Raw genomic sequence first — 21,326 nt, 5'->3', positions numbered from 1 at the left:
TTATCTTGTTTCCCCAGACCCTGCACCAGTCCACAAAGACGGGCAGAATGAAGCGGACAGTGCACCAGAAGACCTCCTGTCTGTTGGGACTAGCAGGCTGCTCTGTCACATCACTGATGGTGACAACCCACTGCTGTCACCACGATGCTCCATCTTCAGCCAAAGCCAGAGATTCAACTTAGACCCTGAATCAGCCCCTTCTCCACCCAGCACTCAGCAGTTTATGATGTAAGAAAACATTGTTTTGTTATTGTCTTCATTTCATACAGTTTTTCCAGTACTACATTCATAACCTACAATGAAGTATAGGTCTAAAATAGTGCAAACACGCTTACCAAATGCAACTGTGAGACCTGAGCAATGCATGGCAACAGTCTGTACTTTCTAGTTGGGAATGCTGTGTTAGGTCTTGCTGTCTCAGGAGGAAATGGTCAGGGAATGCAGGATACCCCAGGGCTTGCATGTTTGAATGTTTCTGGTGAAATGAGAAGAGTCCTAAGTAAGGATATATATATATATATATATATATACATATATATATATATATATATATATATATGCAGATATCAGGAATATCCTTCTTGGCGAGCTTAATATTCTCTCTATGCCCACAGTGGCCTCAAAGGATGGCTTGTGGCAGTGCTTGGGAGTTGTACACCTCAATATCTTAGATTCTAGAAAAATGGTAGCTTACAATGGCTGCCCTTCACCACCCCCCCACCACCCCCACCAAAAAAAGTGTGGAACTGTGCACTTCTTTTTTAATTCTACAAATAATTTTGATGCATAGCTAAAATGAGTATTCCTTGACTGAAAACATGTGCAGGGAATCCCTAGTTTCTCCTTGGTAACTTCTGTGGTCATTAATGAATTTATCTAAACCTGAGCCCACAGGCTGTCTGTTGATGGACTTGAGGGAGTTAGTGGATTCTTGCTATTATAAAGTATGTGCCATGTGAGAGGGTGAATGAATTTTCTATGGGGGGGGTCCATTCCTCTTATCAGATTTTCAAAGGCTCTGTTGTGTCAGTATATCTTCTTAAAATGTTATTAGGTGGGTCTCATGCAACCTGTCAGGGATGACACCACAGCAGGATGTCTCTTTTTAGTCTTAAATTGGCCTCCTCCAAGCTTTAGGAAATGCATTTTCCTGGACTAATATTCTGACATTTATATACTGAAGTCCCTGATGGCATTTTCCCATAATGGAATTCTGTGATTGGTGGTCTCTAATAATAAGCAGATGCCACCATGGTAGACTCATCAAATAACAGACTGCCCTAATCCAGGAAGCTTGGTTTATAGACCAGCAGCAATGTTTATGGGAAGACCATGGGTTTTGATGATTCTGTCCCTCCCTACAATTGTTACAGGCCCCGCAGTTCTTCACGGTGCAGCTGTGGTGATGGCAAGGAGCCACAGACCATTACCCAGCTCACTAAGCACATCCAGAGTCTCAAGCGAAAAATTCGGAAATTTGAAGAAAAATTCGAACAAGAAAAGAAATACCGGGTAAGGGCCCTGTGGTTTGACATAAGAGTGGATTGTGTCAGAAGTATGTGGGCTTTCCTGTCCTTCCTTTTTGGTTACCACTCTGTGCCAGGGGACAGCTGTTTCCATTTGCCAACCCAGGACCCATCATGAATTGATTCCCTTCCTGGATCTGTCCTATTCTCACAGGCTGTAATTTGACCCTGATCACATATTTCCTAATAATGGATTATAACTCTTCTTTCCAAACTGATACGATATTGATACTCTTTTTTCCCCCTGAGGAACACTATTATTACTAATTTTTCTAGGACTGATATTTGGAAAGCTTTTGAATTATGATCTTATTTTTTTAACGCTTTACTGTTTGCAGTTTTGTAAGAACGTATTAAGGACCCAAAGGTCAGAATCTCTAACTGAGAACAGAATGAGGGAGAGAGAGAATCTTCTTTGACATAAGAGTACCTCTGGTTGATAGATGAGGACCTATCAAGTGACATCTGCTCAGGTCACTCAGAACAACAAACCCTAGTCCATCCTTTCCTGTCAGACACCAGTCTTCATGCTGGTGCTGCAGTGTTGTAATGATGAACCTTTTCTTTTATTACATGAGAAACAATAGAGAGGTAAGTGTCCTTATGGCCAATGCTAGTTTTATTTATTTTCCTTAAGGGTGACCATGGCATACACAAAAATTATATTCATGTAGAATTGCACAAAGATATTGGGTCTTTGGCAGAGGGCCCAGACAGCTTGTTATCAGAATAAAAGAGAACAGGAAATAATGTCTCATACATCTTGAAATATTTAAAGGCTCACTAAGCACGTGGTACAGAGGCAATCGGCACATCCCTGTGAGTGGGATAAGATCCAGGGTGGGAGGCAAGAGTGGGTGATATTCCACTCTCCCATTCTTCCTATTTCCCACAGTGGCTTCAAATCCAATAAAAGAGGGGTATAAGGAGTGATTTTTTTTTTTTTAGCTTTGCACAATAGAAAAAAAAATCAGACTGCTTTTCGAGACAACCTTAGTGAGGTTGTCACCTTAGTGAGGGTGTTGAAGGTTCTTTTCTTCCTCAAAGTCAGGCAGTGACAGCTACTTACTGTCTTTTACTTCTTGAGAGCAGGAAGGCACTCTACACATAACAAGTACAGGCCTTTATTTTACAGATAAGGAAACTGAGGCCCAGAAAAGACTTGTAACTTGCCTTAGGCAGTTGTATTCTATCAGCTCAGACTGGGGGTGGTAGATGAAAGATGAGTAGGTTTTGTAATGGAGGAATAGAAGTAAAATTTGTTAGTGTCCTCATTTTTGAAAGTTCTAGATATTTTGAGAGAAGCTAATTTTCTCTGTTTGCTGCTGGAATGTTTTTGGATCTGTCATATCCTCACACTGGAAACAGTAGAGTAACAACTAGGGGCTCCATTCCCAGGGCCTGTTAATACTTATTACCTGGCCATCCTTGAAGCAGGCTGATCTGAATTTGAATCTGGCACAGTTAGTTAGGAACTTTGTGACTTTGGACTTGTTACTTTATCTTTCTGAGTCTCAGTTTATCCATCTGCATAGTGAAGTTTATATTAGTAGCAATTTCTTAAGTTTGTGAGTATTATATGAGGGAGTGCATATATAATGCTTACTATAGAATTTGGCACAAAGGAAGTAAGTGGTCCTAGGTATCACTAACTTTTTAATCTATTTGACTGATATTTGACCAGGCTATCCCACGACTGCCTCTGCCTTGCCCAAAAATGAAGAAAAATTGTACACATTAATTCTTTACTGATTTCCTCCCTACAGCCACAGACCCTGGATTACTACTCTCAACTATAATAGCCCCCCAGCAGACTGCCTATTTTGGAAAGGATTTTCTTCTGGTACCTCCTGCCCTTGTCTAGAGAAGTTTTCAGGCTGGTGCAGACACATGCCCACACAACACACTTAAACATTCACAAACAAAGATGGATGAATTTGGGAGAAGTAGAGGAAAGCCTCGTGGTCACCACTGCCTCAGTGTGTATAAAAGTCTCTGGTGTAACCAGAACCTTCCATGTCTTAGGGAACGGGGCTTCCCCTCGCCCTTCCTGCCAGGGTGCCAGGCTCTGGTTAGAGGTTTGACATGTTAATGGACTTTAGTTAGTTGCTGTGTGTAAGGATCTGCTTCCTGGCAGGCTGATTGTGGAATTAATAGCACCCACAGCTAGTGTTTCAGTCTGTGCTCCTCCTGGGCCTCTGTGCTAGTCTGATGCCCTAGTACAACATGCATCTTTCCTTCTGTTGAATGTGACCATTTTACATTCCTATCCCAAACCGTGTTTATTCCCTACAATTAATTTTACACTTAACTATTGTTACACTATGGAGTTAGAAAAGGCTGTTTCAGCCAGATGTCCACTATTTGCGAAATTAGAGAATATTAAAATTAGAAGGAATCAGTCAGTCTTATTTCTCATTTGACCATTGAAGGAACTGAGGCTCAGAGAAGGGAAATGACTTCCCCAGGATGACACAGTGAAGAATTGACATAACCAAGACAACTCAAGTCTTTTCATTCCTAATTCAGAATTCTTTCTAAAGTGTCTTTTGAACTGTCTTTGACAGACCACAAATCTCGTCCAGTGATATCCTCAGTCATGTGCCTTGGGGGTCCCGTTTTAATTGCATTGAACAAAATACAGCTAGTTAGGAACTTTGTGACTTTGGACTTGTTACTTTATGAGTCTGTAATTTCTGGGTTTTATCCCCTTGGGGTCTATTAAACTGGAATATTTCAGTTTAGAAGTTAGAAGGCTTGAATCTCCACAGTTTGTACATGAAAACTTTCCATGTGATTTGAAAACTGCCATCCTTGTGAGCTTGATTTAACCTCTTTTGAAAGCTCCCCCGGGAGTAGGGAAATAAAAAATTCATTTCAGAAAATGATTTCAGGCTTTAAAATATTTTGTCAGAAAAAAATCAGCCTTGAAATTTTCCTAAGTCCTATTTGCGGTAGTGAAAGCTGATTTCTTTGGTGGTCCTTGGTGTAGGGTCTTAGGTTTTTGTTCTTGTTCTTAACATTATTTAAAAAGATGATAACTGTATAGAGCATATCTAGTGAAAAAGATGTGTTCCAGATGAACAAGATGTGTTTTCAGATCAGAGTGGAGAATTCTGTGAGGATTTTGAGAAACTAAATGTAAAATATTGGCTGTCCATATAACCAGACTGTTACCCGAAACCAGCACACTAAACTATATAACAGGGAAGTGGCACAGTGCTTCATTCTAGCACATCATGGGTAGGACCAGGCTAAGCGGTTTTGGAGGTGTGTCCTTATGTCACTGTCCATGGTACTGAAACCAGGGCTTCGTTCATGGAAACCATCTGAGCTCCCCTTGGAAAAACCCACTGTTGTTTTCCTTCAATCTTCTTTTTCCATCTTGATTTTAAAAGTATGGTTTTTACATCATTCTAGAAGTGACAGAACCATGCCTTATGTTTCACAATTAACATTTAATCCCGTGTACCTTTTTTTTTAATTAGAGAGAGAGAGAGAGAGAGAGAGAGAGAGAGTGTGTGTGTGTGTGTGTGTGTGTGTGTGTGTGTGTGTTTGTGAGCCAGAGGGGGAGGGGCAGAGACAGAGGGAGAGAGAGAATCCCACGCTGAGTGTGGAGCCCCATGCTCGGCTCAGTCTCAGGACCATGAGATCATGACCTGAGCCAAAATCAAGAGTCAGATGCCCAACCAACTGACCCGCCCAGGCGCCCATAATCCCACGTACATTTGATGACCATGTTTTTTTCCCTTTGAATCTAGGAGGGACACATTTCTCTCTTGATGCCTTTCTCTCACCAACAACTTGCTGATGTTACACAGACTTAGTGGATCCTTAAAAAACCTATGGCAGAGCCCCTAGACTTAGTCACTATCAATGTACACATTTCTGGCAATATTATAATTATGATCAGGGCATCCTGAACATTCCTATATAGTAGTCCTTATATATACTCAATTCAGAGTAGCCATTAATATTCTTGAGCCTGCACTGATGTTAACAGGGTGGCCTTGATTTATTTAAGAAAGATCTTACTGACCTGTGGGGGTGGAGGCTAAGTATGTTTGGCCATCCTTCTTTCCATGTTTCTCTTTTCTGTAAAAAATCTACTTTTATGCTCTGAGGAGAAATCCAGAAATCAAAGTGAATGATTTGTTTTAACAGAGTCATGTCCTCCCAGAATAAAAAAATACATTCTTATTGCCACATCCAAGTTCTATTAACTACTTGGTAAGATGTACATACCCCTACATATATGTTTGTTGGTGAAGACATACCCAGAATTCCTGTGAAAGTCTGGTAGTAACACTCTACTATCACCACTGCCAGTAATAATAATAACATTTGTGGTTCTAGTTAACACACCTATAGTGTATAGCATATGCCAGTAACTGCTTTCACATGTACATCAACTAATTTGCCCCTTCCAGCAACCCTGTGAGGGAGATGCTGTTATAATCCTCATCTGGTAGATGAAACTGAGGCTTAGTAATTTTCCCAAGGTCACACACATATGATTAAGTTTTACTTTAATGCTAGCCCAGTAGGATATTGAGTCTATAAACAGTGAGATGATTAGAAATCTGGGTATCCCCCTGAAGTACTGACTCCTCAGACTGTTGTCAGGTTTCAGAGATCCTGGGGTCTCCTTTATCCAGGTTTGTGGAAATGACTGATAGGACCTAAATCTTCCAGTTTGTCAGTATAACCCAGACAGGTTGTGGTCATAAACCATGCGTGTGAGCACAGGTGAGGGAATAAGCACCGGTTTATATTAGTGCAGTCAACCACACTGATATGAAGAACGGCCTGGCAACCAAGTCTGGGGTGTGGGTGGCCCACAGGGTGACTGAGGATTAAACTGCAGGGGACTGGCATGGTTAGGGCTATGTGAAAAGTACTGAGTGACTAGGCATGTTTGGAAACAATGTCCATGGCAAGGATGAAAATGTGGAGGGGGTCAAGAATGTTTGCTCTGTTTTTCAGAAGGAACTCTATCAACTGGAGTTGTCACACCTGAATTTCTCTCCCAGGTTTATATGTCTCTAACTACCTTTGTGTGTCTTGGCTGTTTAAAAATTTTTTCCTTTTTTCTTTTTCTTTTCCTCCCTTCCTCCCACCCACACTTTCCCCTCCCTTGTAGCCTTCACATGGTGACAAGACTTCTAATCCTGAAGTCCTGAAATGGATGAATGATTTGGCTAAAGGTCGTAAACAACTCAAAGGTAAGGGCCAGCCAGGGTCTCTTTTTCCAGAAAGGAAGCAGTTAAAATATTGATAATGTGCTCCGAGGCACTTTTTTTTATTCTTTTCCACCTGTGCCCTCTTTAACCTTGTCTCTCACCTAGATTGGAGGCTCCATTTTGAAATAAAGGGTCCTGGGTCCCCTTCATTGTTTGGCCCCATCTAATATCTCCTTATAAAGAGACTGAGGAACTACAGACTCTGAAGTGGAATGATTCACTTCAGTGCCAGGAGCATTTCAACATGTGGAGTATTAACTTCCCTGGGTTACTGGATCCTTGGATGTTAGAAAAAGACCTGAGCAATCATTTACTCTGCATCCCCCATTGCACAGATGAGGACATTTATGTCCAGAGATAGGGACAAGTTACATATCTGAGAGGTAGTGAGCTAGGTGTAAAACTCATTTCTCCTACCTCCTAATCCAGTGTTCTTCTTTCTGTGTTTCTCTGGAGATGGTGATGTGAGTATTGATTAACTCTAAAATCCATTTAAAAGTACTATGGTATTTACCAATAAAAATTTATTTTCTTCCTCTCTCCACGTACTTATTTTGATACCTCTTTAGAGACGGGGGAATTTTTTCCAAATTTCTAAAAGGGTGGTGATAAGGAACTGGAAGGGAATATTAATTCATGGTATTAAACTGTAATGATGTAGCAGGTTTATAAAATATGCAGTGTTTAAACACCACACCAGAATCTAACTAAAAAACAAACATCAAACAAAATGAGCTGTGTAATTGAGAAATCAATACAAATGGCCACATGGACATTATCAGCCCCTTAGCATATTCTGAAATGTAATTCCCTGACATGTCCCAGGTGGCTTTTTTTATTTTTAATTATGTAGGCTTATATAAAACCACATTGAAATAATGGTGATTCCTGGATTTTAAAAGATAACATCAGACAAAATTGTGAAATCTGTCAAGTTGGGGCTGGCATTCCCATTCCTCCTGTATTTCCTCAGATGTCTACATGTGTAATGCCTTACAAGTGCTTGCATTTATTTACACAGGGATTCTTAATGGCACAAAACTTCCAAACTCAAGTAAATGAACCTTTGAGTGTAGAATTTCAGGTGTTATGGTGGGTGATGGGTAAAATCTTTGGGGCAGTACGACTGGTCTTCGTCTAGAGTTCATCCTCTGAAATTTAAACCACTGAGTTACTCCTACACATGAGTTACTCCATTTCCATGAGATTCCAGCCTCTAGAGCCATTTGTTTCTACATCCGATTGGGAGTTTATGCTGTTGGTTCTGGTTATTGAGGCTGCCCTTGCCCTGTGGAAAGCCATCAGCAACACTGTCCAATTCCACTGATTTCACATCAGTTGTGGGAATTTCTGAAAGGCTCTCTACTTTTAAGCCCAGTGAGTCCTCCTTGTTCATGGTAACTCATGGCATTTCTCTTAGAACTAAAGCTGAAGCTCTCAGAAGAACAAGGGAGTGCTCCCAAAGGCCCACCTAGAAACCTGTCCTGTGAGCAACCTGCAGTCCCCAGAGAGAATGGGAAGCCAGAAGCTGTGGGTCCTGAGCCATGCTCCTCTGGAGAGGAGACTCCAGATGCTGTGTTAACATGCCTGAAGGAGAAGAGAGAGCAGCTTCCTGCTCAGGAGGATTCTAAGGTACCTCACCATATCCTCATAGGCCCCAACACTCAATACAGTGTCAGTGAGATTATGGTTTTTACCAATTTATAGGAGTACTTGGCACCACAAAAACATCTTTAGGAGACTGGCTCTGAAATTTCAGTCAGGTAAGTTCTTAGTAAGTTATTGGCCATGACCTATGGGTGTTGCCACTTAATTCCAGGATGTTATTCTGGAAGTTACAGTATTACATGTTGGTGGGAAGCAAATGACAAAGATATTAGGTGTATCATATCTCTTTCTCGCCCAGTTCCCCCAATAAGCTAGCAAATTAACCCAAGATTAGTATTACAATCCCATTTTACCATGTTTTATTAAAAAAAATAATGAAGCTGGGATGATGTATACATAGTAAGGACAAGAGTGTTAGGTGATAAGATGTTTAAAACTGAATTCTTTAGACATCTTAGTTTTGAAATCTCTGTGAGACATTCAGGTAGAATTGTCAATTAGACATTTGGATACATGAGCCTAGAGCTTGAAGAAAATATTTATCATATTTTACAAAGAAGATAATGAAATCAATTAATATTTATCTGGCTAATTCCTCCTCATCCTGCACATCTATGCTTACATTTCACTTATGCCAGGGAACCTTCCTTGTCCTTTCTGTCTCAACTCTAAAAGTGGTATGGTTGCCTTTAATTTCTTGAATAAGAGTTGTAGCTCCCCTATCATAGCTCTAATTATGCTGTATGACATTTTCTGTCTCTTATTTTATACTTTAGACCTCTTGAGTAGAAGAGTTGTTTGTAGCTCATGATCCTACAGTGTCTGTACATGGTATTGAATAAAAGTTTGCTGAGTGAATGGACAGAGAATTAATAAACTAGCATATTTAAGTTTGAAATCAAGTATTCTTGAAGAGAATGCTGCTTTTACCTGTTTTATTGCACATTATCTAGTCTCAGTCATAAGGTGGCAACATATATCAAATACCAAAAGGCTTACCATATGCCCCTGGACTTCTCCTTTACATGGAGATTTGTGACCTACAAGCAGAAATGGGCCTTTTTTAAACAAAATATGTTTAGACTTAAAAATAATCAATTATGTGTTGTGAAAAGTGAATAGGTTTTCATCTACTTGGGCTCCCACCAAAGATTCTAGATTTTTGTGATAGCCAGTGGATAAGTGGGTAACACACACACACACACACACACACACACAGAGGCACATCTGTGGTTTTCTATCTTTCAGTGCTTCTGATGGTCTTTCTTGTATTTTCTAGTTACCTTAGCCACATCTATAAAAGAAGCTTGGTCAACACCCAAGTCCTAATTCTATGTTCTACTGGATTAGTGCAATGAGGGATGAGTTAGGATTGGTATAGTAGACTTAGATCAGGACTCAGTGCTTCAACAAGCTACTTTCTAGCTATGTACACTTAGCAAGTGAACTAATTCTCTGAGATTCAACTTCAACATCTATAAAATGCAGACAATACCTACTTATATAATTATTGTGACAGTAAGGAAAGATGCCTGGTGACTGGTGCACAATCATTCATTTGCAAGATATTCAAATGCCTATTATGTGTTGTGAAATATGATACATCATGGATATAATATGATAGAGAAGCTTTGGGGGTTGCTGCCCTCACAGAGCTCATGTTCTTCTGGGAATTGGGATACAATAACAAACAGTTCAATAAATAAAATTATTAAAGATTTTGATAAATGGTGTGCAAAGAATTAAGCAGATAATGGGTATGGTTTCTACTTTATATAGGGTGATTAGGAAGGACAATAGATGACATATTAAATTCTTCATTAAGAATTTGCAGGCCAAGAAAGCAGCAAAAAGCATTTTAGGCAGATGGAACTGCAAATGAAGACCTTGAAGGAAGAGCTTGCACATACTTGGAATTCTTGGGTCTGAGGGCTAGAGCACAGGATGGCATGAGATGAAGTCAGAAAGATAGATTGGGGGCCCTGACACAGTACCTTTTAGGGGAGTAGAAAGTATGGGAAAGCTGTTGAGTTGTTGAAAACAGGAAAGTGACATGGTGTGATTTATATCGAAAAGATCTTTCTGATTGCTGTGTGAAGAATAAATGATAGGGGGAAAGAATGGAAAGGGGAAGATGAAATGGGTGGTTTGGACTAGCATGATAGCCTTAGAGATGGAAAGATATAGACCTATTCAGAGTATATTTTGGATGAAGAATCAAAGGATATGATGAATCACTGGACAGTAGGGAGTGAAGGAAAGGAAGAATCCAAGATGGTGATGGGTCCATTTACTGGGATGGGGAATACTACAGGAGGAACAGATTGGGTATGGGACTGAAAACTTAAGAGGTCTGTTTTGAACATGTTTATTTTAAGATCTTTGAGCAATAGTGTGACAAACCATCCCTGGTTTCCTTGGATTTTCCTGGATGCTGAAAATTTCAAATGCTTTCATCCTGGGAAAATGCAGATGATTGGCCACCCTACTGAGGCATCTAAGTCAAATATAGGCACATGCATGCACAGGAGAATCTAAAGATCAGAGAAGCGTATTTGAGTTCTTTGTAAGTTATCTTTGCTTAAATGGCAATTTATTTTTATTATTTTAAATGAAGTATCTGTTGAACTGTTTAATAAATGTCAGTAGCCCCTTCAGATATCTCTGCAGTAAGCTAAAGGTAGGCCCTTTAAATAGAAAGCATCTGTAATAGAACATGTAGCTCTCAATATCTAAAGCTGTAGTATTGTTCCTGGGGAAGTTGAATATAGCAGACCATAAAGTGGCTAGTCAACCATCAGGTGGTTCCTACAGGAGAGTCCCCAGATCACAGCAGAAGCCAAGGGAGGTTTGCAAATTTCCACAGTAGCTATGTTTTTTTAAAGATTTTATTTATTTATTTGAGAGAGAGAATGAGACAGAGATAGAGAGCATGAGAGGGGGAGGATCATAGGGAGAAGCAGGCTCCCTGCCGAGCAGGGAGCCCGATGCGGGACTCGATCCCGGGACTCCAGGATCATGACCTGAGCCGAAGGCAGTCACTTAACCAACTGAGCCACCCAGGCGCCCCTCCACAGTAGCTATGTTATTCCTCGCTCCTCAGTGAGCTTGTTAGCGTTTGAGATTATCTGAATAGGTCCCATTTCTTTAAACTCAAATTGAACGATGGTTTTTATCTGGGGTTCTTGCTTTACTGCTGAAAATACATTAAATATTAAAACTTCTGAGATGAAGAATTTTTTTTTTTTTCTAGAGAGAAAATTTTGTAAAATTTTTACATTCGGTACTTGGTCAGAGCTCATACTAAAGCTGATAAATCCTGCAGCTTTGCCTTGTCAATTCAGATACTGCTATAGAGTAATTTTCCTCCTCTTCTATTAATGGATGATTTTTGGAGGTAATCACTTCTGGGTCACAGGGTATCCACTGAGCCCTTGGAAGTGAATGAATCATCCCCTGGGTCTGACTGTGGTGCCTATTTATGTCCTTTTCTTTTGAAAATCCCAAATTGGTGCTGGCACATTATACCCATTTTATGGCCCTTTCTGAGAACTGTAGGTGGTGTTAGGGGCACGGCACAAATTACTAACTAGATGATAATGGCAGTTACTTCTGGGCCTTCACTAACTGCAGCATCTTTGAGGAAGAAAGCAGATTTAAAAAAAAATTATTTTTTAAAATCAAATGAAAATATAGTGATTGTTATAAATTGTATATATAGTGAAAATATAGTGGTTGTTATACATTGAAGAGAAGGAAACTTAGAGGTAAAGGGCATCAAAAGGAAGATCCCATCAAGTTCTTTTGCCTACTTCTCCTTTTAAAAAATAAAAATAATTTTCTTAATAGATAATATTATCTCATATAGTTCAAAAAAAATGTAAAAGGCTACACATTAAAAAGACTTTGTCACCCAATCTGCCAGCTTCTAGCTCTGAGGCTTCCCATCCCCAAGCAGGTAAGTATTGTTACTAATGTGTTATGTGTACTTTTTGAGTTTCTATAAAGCATATACAAGAAAGTATCAATATATATTCTTAATTTGTCCCCTTTTAAAACTAAAAATAACACATTATATAATTATCCTTTTTTTCACTTTGTATATTCTGGATAGCTTTTTGTATAAAGAAATAGATTCACATTTTTTTATTCTTAAAATTTATTTAATAGCACCGTGGTATTCCTTTTTTAGTAATGTACAACATTGATAGTAACCTGAAATCAATTTAGTTTGTAGCTTAAATAACATTTAGTACACCTGACTCTTTGCCAGGGACATTTACATATGCTAACTTATTAAAACAATATATTAATATAACAATATATTCTCTAAATTACAAATCTACGGTTCAGACCTTATATAATTTTCCATGTTAAAAATAGGTCAGCTTTAAAACTGATTATCTGAACTCATGTCCTCTGGTTTCAAGGCTAATACTAATCTGCAATCCCCTTAGAAATCTTTTATATTGACCAAGCCATTCTCTTCAGCAGTTGCTTTGTATGATTATGTTCATTACTGATTTTTCACATCGTTTGACTTGTTCAAAAGTCAGACTTGTTCCATATATACTGTCTCACTTGGTGAGATGCTGGGGAGACTCAGACACAGGAACAGCTTGACAACACTTGACTCTCTAGCTAGAGTAATTGATTCCCATTACTCCTTCCCTCTTTAGGAGAGATCTTGATTATGGAGCTGATTCAAATGATTTTTTAAATAAATTTCTGTGGTTTATTGTGAGGGAATGCATGGGACTAATGCCATGGGGAGAAAGGAAAACAAGCATGATGGTAAAAGCATGGAAGCTATGGCAGTTTTTTCCCAAACAAGTTTCTGACCAAGGCTCAGAAAGAAATACACTTAGCCTGTCTACTCAGCAGCAGTTCTGTCTTGCCAGCTTGTTTGGGAGCTACTATTCCAAATAACCCATTAGGTTGATGATTCAAATAACCTACTAGGTAGGGGTCTTAGGAATTTTTTTATGGCAAAGTTGTCAAGCTGTCAACAAATCATATCAAACTGTTCTGTGCACAGTCCCTTTTTGCTCAACCTCTTTTTTGTTCCACTCTTTTGGATGCCATAAAAAATGGAGGAGAAGGAAGTTAGGCTAAGTATTTTTGGGATTTATCTCCTTTTATTTATCTTTAAATCTGACAGTCCATTCATGCTCTGGATATCTCTCTCTGGCTATTTCAGGTTACTCAACACTGTCTTTGTTTCCTCCATTCACATAACAAAAATCAAAAGTTAGATACATCTGACATACCACGGACAGCCACCAATATGCCGAACTAGGCCGGGAGGATGCATTTCAGAAACAGTCATTGAATACAGAGGGGCAATTGTCTGATTCTTAGCAGAAAATGACTGAGGAATAGCTAAGTCAAATGTATGTCTGCCCCTTAGATTTGAGCTACTCAAGCAGAGCCTATCTCGTGACTCATCTTCCTTCATGAAGATTGACCTTGCAGGTCTTCCATAGCTTCTCTCTATAGGTCTGTGAGTGGAAGACAGCTCCTGGCACATAGTCTGATCACTAACCCTTTTTATACAGGCAGCCTGTCTTCCTATTTGAGGATGAACACTTATAGAATTAGTTTTGACACCGTTTTGTATTTACAGCCATTGAACCCTCATGTCTCTCTTTCGGGATTGCTTTGATAATGATTCTAAGAGTAAAATCAGGGACTCATCAGAGTGGAAGATGAGTGCATACATTGTACATGGACACTTATTTTCATCTGGCATCTCTGGAAGATACTTTTCTATAATAGTATTCATCATTCTAACTTGCTTTTTAGTCACTCTTTCTTTTAGGACTAAATTTAGCTTTTCTGGAATCCAGAGAATATACTAAAAATAAAATTACAAAAATCAAACTGCCATAGAGAGATGCTAATAACAGTTAAATGCATCATTTTCTGAAGTGCTTTCTATGGAATATAAGCCCCAATGAGACACTGAATAAAAACACTATGTTAATGTTTTCTGAACTTGGATTGAGATTTTTTTTCTTTATGAAAGGGTTTTTTTTGTTTGTTTGTTTTTTGTTTTGTTTTGTTTTTTTATGGTAAGATGTATCATGACTAAGAAAATATTTAAGGAATGATTGGGCCAGTAAATGAAAGGCTCTTGGGGTTACTTAACCAATAATATTTAAAAGGCTTCTATAGAAAGCCTTTCTTTCTACTGAAAATGAAGGAGCCTTAGGTTATAGCCTGTGGAATTATATGAAGATTGTTAAAAATTAGGGTACCTTTGTTTATAAACCTGGGTTGATAAATTTATAGCAGGGAAGGGGATGTGTTGGGTACTGTGAAAATTTAAAAAAATATATGATATAATCTTTGTTCTCAAAAAACTCCTAATTCATTTGGGCAGACTAAACTGAAACACAGAAAATAGTCAAGGCCCAGATAATAAGACAGAGAAGTTCAGAGTAAAGGGAGATAAATATGGGCCAGAATGGTTCTCAACTGGGTAGGGGTAGAGTAGCATGTGGATAACTAGGAAATTTAAAAAATACACATACTTAAGCCATGTTCTTTTCTTTCCAGCAAAGGGATCTGGAAGGCAGATAAGCAGATAGCACATTTGAGTATTTGTATTTTGACAAAAGATACCTGGGTGATTATGCTATGTGTTATTTCTCCCATCCCTTCTTGCTACCTGCTGAGTGAGAACCATCTGACCAGAGTGAAAGGGAAATTGTATGTAGTAAATATGTAGCAAATTAATGTAGGATACACAGCCGGGAGCAAAACCAAGGCAAGCAGAGGTTTGGTCACTTTGGATGGAAAGGTGATGGTGAGGTAGGTAGGTAGGAGATTGATAGATAAATAGGAAGCTATTTAAATTTTTATGCACAGTGTGACCTGTTAAAAATAGTGCTTAGGGATGGGTCATACAGCAGAGAGGTAGGAGAATACATTCTTGGACCAAGAGGTTATGAAATTTTTTAGTTGGAAGGAACTTTGTAATTCCAACCTCCTTGTTGTACAGGTAAGAAATTGAGGATTCAAATAAGTTCATTGTTGTATCCAAAATAGTTTATATCAGAGCTAGCCAGTAAGCTAGTATATACTCGAAGCTTGTTGTGATGAAGCCCTAAGCAAGGTTGGTATTTGTGAATATAATCATGAAAATCCAGATAAAATACATGTTTCAGAAGAAAAATTGATAGGTCTCAATCACATATGGGTTTTTTAAAGAATGAAGTAAATAACAGGCTTCTTACCATTTACATATTTTGGATTCCTTCAGAAAGCTTTAAACATCTTTCTAAACTTGGACCTATCCTTTAAGAAACTTTTCCTAGAAGAAAATTGACATGTGCTTTAAATAGTATCTTATAAATGTCTTCTCTTTTTCTAATTACTGTTGTATTATAGAATTATTAATCTCCTATTTTGAGACTTCAAAACTGTTTTTTTTTTCTGCCTGTTAAAAAATACTGACATGTTTTCATTCTCATCTAAGAAAGGAACAATAATTAATTTCATGTTTTTCAGGTAGCTAAGCAAGACAAGAACCTCATAAAGCCTCTTTATGACCGATACAGGATTATCAAGCAAATCTTGTCAACACCTTCCCTTATTCCAACAATTGTAAGTTAGGATGCTTGCTTTTACTAGAAACCTTTACTTGTGCTTGGTATAGTTTAGGTAGGGAGGCAGCACTGTGACAGTTATAAATAAGCCTTCTTGGCAGTATATACTGCTAACGAGGCCAGTTGTTATTCAAAAAGTAGAAATGTGGTCTCCATTAAGCCTAATATTTACTTAACAGTAGCTGATAATTAAAATTACTATGAAAGAGGAATTTATAGCAATTGTATTTTTGAAGCCAGTTTTAACATTTGCTTTCAAAAAGAATTTTTTTTTTAAGATTTATTTATTTGTCAGAGAGAGAGAGCACAAGCAGGGGGAGCAGCAGGTAGAGGGAGAAGCGTCCCTGCTGAGCAAGGAGCCCAAGATGGGACTCCATCCCAGGACCCTGGAATCATGACCCGAGCCAAAGGCAGATGCTTAACTGACTGAGCCACCCAGGCATCCCAATTTGCTTTCATTTCTTGAACAAATGATGAATTTCAATTTGGCATTATCTAATTTACAACACAGCTAGACCAAACAGAGGCTTTCTATTCTCTTTGTTAATTTTTCTTCTTGAATAAGAAAACTGACTACATGTTCCTTGACATAATGCAACATTTGTTTTTGGTACCATTTGACCATCACTATGTAAGATATAAGATTTATTTCGATAGAAAATATGGCTACTGAAATTGAGTTAGACTATTTTTAATAAAGAATGACTTATGGGAATACAGAACTTGAAAAGCACCACAAATCCTACTCCATTAATATTCAGTCACTTGTTCAAGATACCAATATAAAAAGAAATAAATATTAACAAATATACATTTAAGTATACTTGACTACATTTATACTTTCATAATTTTAAAGACAAATGCAATAGTGAGTCATAATCTCTAAAATTTTTCCATTAAGGAAGCATGATTTAAAATGGATTATGATTTTCAGATTTCCTTGCAAGAAAATCTTTGGGTTGTGATAAGCATTAGCAGAACACGTTAAGGAATAACTCCATTTTGCTTTGGCCTTCCTAGAGCTCATCCCTGAATTTGTCAATTTTCTCAATATCCTCTGTATCTGAATGTGGTCCACCCCAGGACCTGATTTGGGGTATTTCTGGATGACAAAAGGTATCTGAAGTCCCTCTCTTTCTAACCCATGTAACTGTTATGAAGCTGGGGGCCCAGAAGGTCTGGGTGAAAGGGAGGAACTAGTAGGCAGTGCAGCCCAGATTGGACCATATCTTGGATTCTGTGCCTTCTTTGGCCCAGCAGAGATGAACTTGCTGAGCATTTAGCACAGCAAGGGTGCCTCTTTGCTCATTAACTTCTGTAAGATTTTTGATGCAACTGAGGAAGAGTTCCTCTTGGTTGCTTCCTTCTGGTTTTTCAGTAGACACAGGGGTCACCTACTCTTTTCATGGTGTCTATTTATGGTTCCTCTTCCTGTTTTTGCTTCAAGAGGCACTTAGCATTTTGTGACTTTATTTAACTCTGCTTATGATAAGCAGGAGGAAGAGGACTCTGATGAAGACTGTCCACAGGGAAGCCAACAACTTTCTTTGCCAGATCCAACATCTCACCTTCCTGTCGGCGACCACCTCACCTTCTCTAATGAGACTGAGCCTGTTAGGGTTCTGCTGCCAGATGAAAAAAAAGAAATCAAACAACCAGCCCTATCCATGTCCAATTTACATGAGGCTACAATGTGAGTGTGAATCCTGAGTATGGAGTCTCTTTTCAACTCCTTTTGGTCTGGGATACCTTATATGTGCATACAAAATTCACAAGAGCTATTAGATTCTCTAAAAAATGTGAACCACCAGTTGCCTAAAAGCATAATCTGGTTGTTCTCTTGACTGGAGAATTGAGAAGACAAAGTCATGAGGAACCAACACTCCCAATAAGGTCCTAAAGGTGCCATAAATGCTAATTTCCTACAGTTGCACATCTTTTCAGCAGGGTCTGGCATCAGTCTAATTTTTGGCAGTGTGTGAAGCACAGCTGGCTTTTGAATATGCTGGACCAAAAGGAATTGGGATCCCATGTAGGTCAATATTTGTCAGGGCCTTTATCCTAGTCCATCTACTCCTTTAGATAAGATGGTTTCTCCAGCCTGGGGATCCCCTTGGCCATAGGTAAATGAGCTGCCCTTAGGCTCTTAATGGCCCCTCAGGAGCTATTTGTATTTTCATTAATATTATCATTATTGTTATCATTATCATTATTCAGTAGGTGGCATTCCTCTTGATCATTTGACCTTCTTTGGTTTGTATATTACAGGCCAGATTATGAGATTTCCTTTAACATGTATTACTATAGTGTGGTGAATGTATATCTCAAGATAGGGGTGGAATCCCCAAAAATATACGAGGTGGGACTAAGGACTAAGTTGTAAATTAGGATTTTAGTGTGCTTGTAGAATCAGCTGGTACCTCAGTTTCAGCTCTGAGAAGTAACCTGTTTGGAAGCAGAAAATCAATCTTCCTCCCTTTTTCCCTCCTTTCCCTCGCTTTCCTTTCTTTCATTTATTTATTGTTGGTTGGTTATTCTTAAGCAGCTGTTATTAACTTTTGGGGGGTGTTGGGATTTTTTTTAAGAAAATGTCAATAAAAACAGGGAGTTCAAAATTCTGAAACCATGCACAAGTTTCCTAGATAAAAATTCCTGCTCTAAAAGTGCATGACTTTTCTCTTAGCTTAGTAGAATGAAGTGAGTAGAATTTGCAGTGTAATTCTAGCTTTATTTTGAATAAGGTCTGTTTCATTCCCAAGGGGTTTTGCCATTTTCCCCATACTCTACATTAACGGTAGAATTTTCTTTAAACTCTCTTCCTCTTGTGCCTCTTAGTTCTAGTCTATCACCAAGTACTGATGAATGTTCTTTCAAAATGTCTCTTTCTCCCTTATCCATTCATATGGTCATTACCCTCACCACATTTTATAATGGATTCCATTGGCTTGCCTTCTGTCTGTCTGTTCTCTTATGACATTGTTTTCATCCTCTGCTTATGTGCTTCCCTGTGATCAGGCTCTACATGCACTATATTTATTCAAAAGATACTCTTTTAGGAAGAATCCTTCTGTATCATAATATGATTTGCTGAATAGATAAATCTTATGATGTCTCAATTATGCCAGAGCTCAGTAATGGCAAATATATATTTTGCTTGATATAGGCCTGTACTTCTTGACCATCTCCGAGAAACTAGGGCTGACAAGAAGAGACTTCGGAAAGCCTTAAGAGACTTTGAAGAACAGTTTTTTAAACAAACGGGAAGGTAAGTGTGGGCAGAGATTTTTTTAAGTTAGTATTTCCTGGGGAACTCTTGTTAAGAATGAACTGCAGTTTTTGGCAGGAACAGGGACTTTATATAAGATATAAATAATTTCCACAGTGACTTAGACTCAAAATCTGTCTAATGCAACATTCTTTTTTTTTTTTAAAGATTTTATTTATTTATTTGAGAGAGAGAGAGTGAGAGACAGAGAGCATGAGAGGGGGGAGGGTCAGAGGGAGAAGCAGGCTCCCCGCTGAGCAGGGAGCCCGATGCGGGACTCGATCCCGGGACTCCAGGATCATGACCTGAGCCGAAGGCAGTCGCTTAACCAACTGAGCCACCCAGGCGCCCCTCTAATGCAACATTCTAATAGTGCCATTATTAGGTATGTTTTATGGGAGGCTGTAGCTATCAAGTATGACATCAGGCTTTAAGAAATAAAGGATGAAATCCAAAAATCCCTAACTTTGCATAATAAATCTCTTGATAATTATTGAATTTATCTAAACCTTTAAAAAATCTATTTGATTTTTCAACCCATATAACTTCTTTGTTCTGGGTTACTTACTTTCACAAGTTATTTCCTATTTTATTAAATAATTCTTCTTTTGTTTTAAATGTATCTTTTAAACTTAAGGATCTGCCCTTATTTATTTTCAAGTCAGATGTTCATAGCTATTCTTTCTATCCCTAACATAAATGTTTAGCTATGTCCTCTCTTTGTCTATTTTTGTCAACCTAAGTCTCATTAGGCATTCCATTAGTTTCCTCTAAATTTTGGTGTATTGTCAATGTATATATAATTTTTATATGTATAATTTATATATGTATTTTTACATGTATGTAATTATATATGTGTATATGTATATAATCTATTTGATGTTATTATATATATAATAAAATCATAAGATTCAAGATTATTGATCTACTTCCAGAGGAGAAAGAGACAAATCATTTAGCTATCTGGAGCCTGTTTCCATGGTTGTAAGATGTAAAGATGAAATGATTGGACTTTGGGAAGTCCAATACTTTGGGAATACTTTGGGAAGCTATAGTTGTTCTGTCTGTCTTGTGACTTTCCCAAAGTCACAAAGTTATTAAGGTGGCAGAGGTGGGAGTCACTGATACACTGGCCCCTCAGTATTCCTCTCCATCTACGTATCTGCCCTTCCTGAATTGCTTTCATTTTAGCAGACTAAGGGTCTACCTGATGGACAGGGACTATTTTCTCAAGCACCTTGAAAGCTTGGTCTACTCACCTCTTAGCAGCTTTTCCATTGCAGTCCTCCAGAGCTGTACAATAGGATTTGACCTATTAAGTCAGAAACGTTTTGTGTTCAGCAAATACAGATGTAACCCACTTTGTTTTCTACCTGGAATCTTCCTTTTCCAGTTGACTGCTACAAGTCCAAGTTATTTACCTTCTGTTGATGTTAACTAATCTAGTGAAAATTGTTTTGTGGATGTTAAATTTAGAATATAAAACATAATTTCTTGTTTTCTTTTTCCATTTCCATTTTTTCCCTTTATAGAATTTCCATACAGCTTTTACATTTACATTTTTTAAATCTGTATGTACCCAGGAGTCCAAAGAGTTTGAGACCACCCCAGTGTGCTAGTAGTCCTGCCTAATGGAGCTCCAGTGGTATTTGGCATACCTTTTGATGTACAGGGAAGATAGTGATGTCCTATGTATAGTATTCTACTGTACCTTTGAGTCTCAACCCTACTTCAGATATGCCTGTATTTGACTGAGGTTGTATGCCCTCTTGTGGTAATATACTTAAACTAAATGCCAAAGTGGTGGTATATCACAACTAAAATCAAAGGGTTGAATGGTTAGGAAATATGGATCTTAATCTTGTTATCCTAAGAAATTTTATTAGGAAGGCCTAATCCTGCCCAGAAGGTAAAATAACCATGCAAATGGATTACTAAAATTTTTAAGTTACTGTAAATGTTCTTGGTAATATTTGCCAAGCAAGAGGAATAATCATGTAGATATGACATTAACAGTTATAAGCCAGGAACTGTACCAAGCACATTAGCATGTTTTACATAATGGGAAAAC

At 38.3% G+C, this 21,326-nt stretch overlaps 1 protein-coding gene across 3 annotated transcripts in view; it reads left to right on the top strand.

The window, feature by feature from the left end:
- Positions 1 to 21,326, top strand: part of FAM13C (family with sequence similarity 13 member C) — a 151,633-nt gene that overhangs the window by 127,471 nt on the left and 2,836 nt on the right. The window contains exons 8-14 of one of the 3 annotated variants that reach the window (XM_044916473.1): positions 18 to 228; positions 1,374 to 1,512; positions 6,670 to 6,751; positions 8,190 to 8,401; positions 15,893 to 15,988; positions 17,487 to 17,683; positions 19,154 to 19,255. In XM_044916473.1, the coding sequence (XP_044772408.1) occupies positions 18 to 228; positions 1,374 to 1,512; positions 6,670 to 6,751; positions 8,190 to 8,401; positions 15,893 to 15,988; positions 17,487 to 17,683; positions 19,154 to 19,255 (1,039 nt within the window). Of the gene's footprint in view, positions 1 to 17; positions 229 to 1,373; positions 1,513 to 6,669; positions 6,752 to 8,189; positions 8,402 to 15,892; positions 15,989 to 17,483; positions 17,684 to 19,153; positions 19,256 to 21,326 lie in introns of all 3 variants that reach the window. The other 2 variants (XM_021699502.2, XM_044916474.1) reach the window with 2 other exon arrangements.

This window comes from Neomonachus schauinslandi, chromosome 6, assembly GCF_002201575.2.
Source record: "Neomonachus schauinslandi chromosome 6, ASM220157v2, whole genome shotgun sequence".
NCBI lineage: Eukaryota > Metazoa > Chordata > Mammalia > Carnivora > Phocidae > Neomonachus > Neomonachus schauinslandi.
The sequence above is the reverse complement of the archived record's forward strand: the minus strand, read 5'-3'. Positions and strand labels throughout refer to the sequence as shown.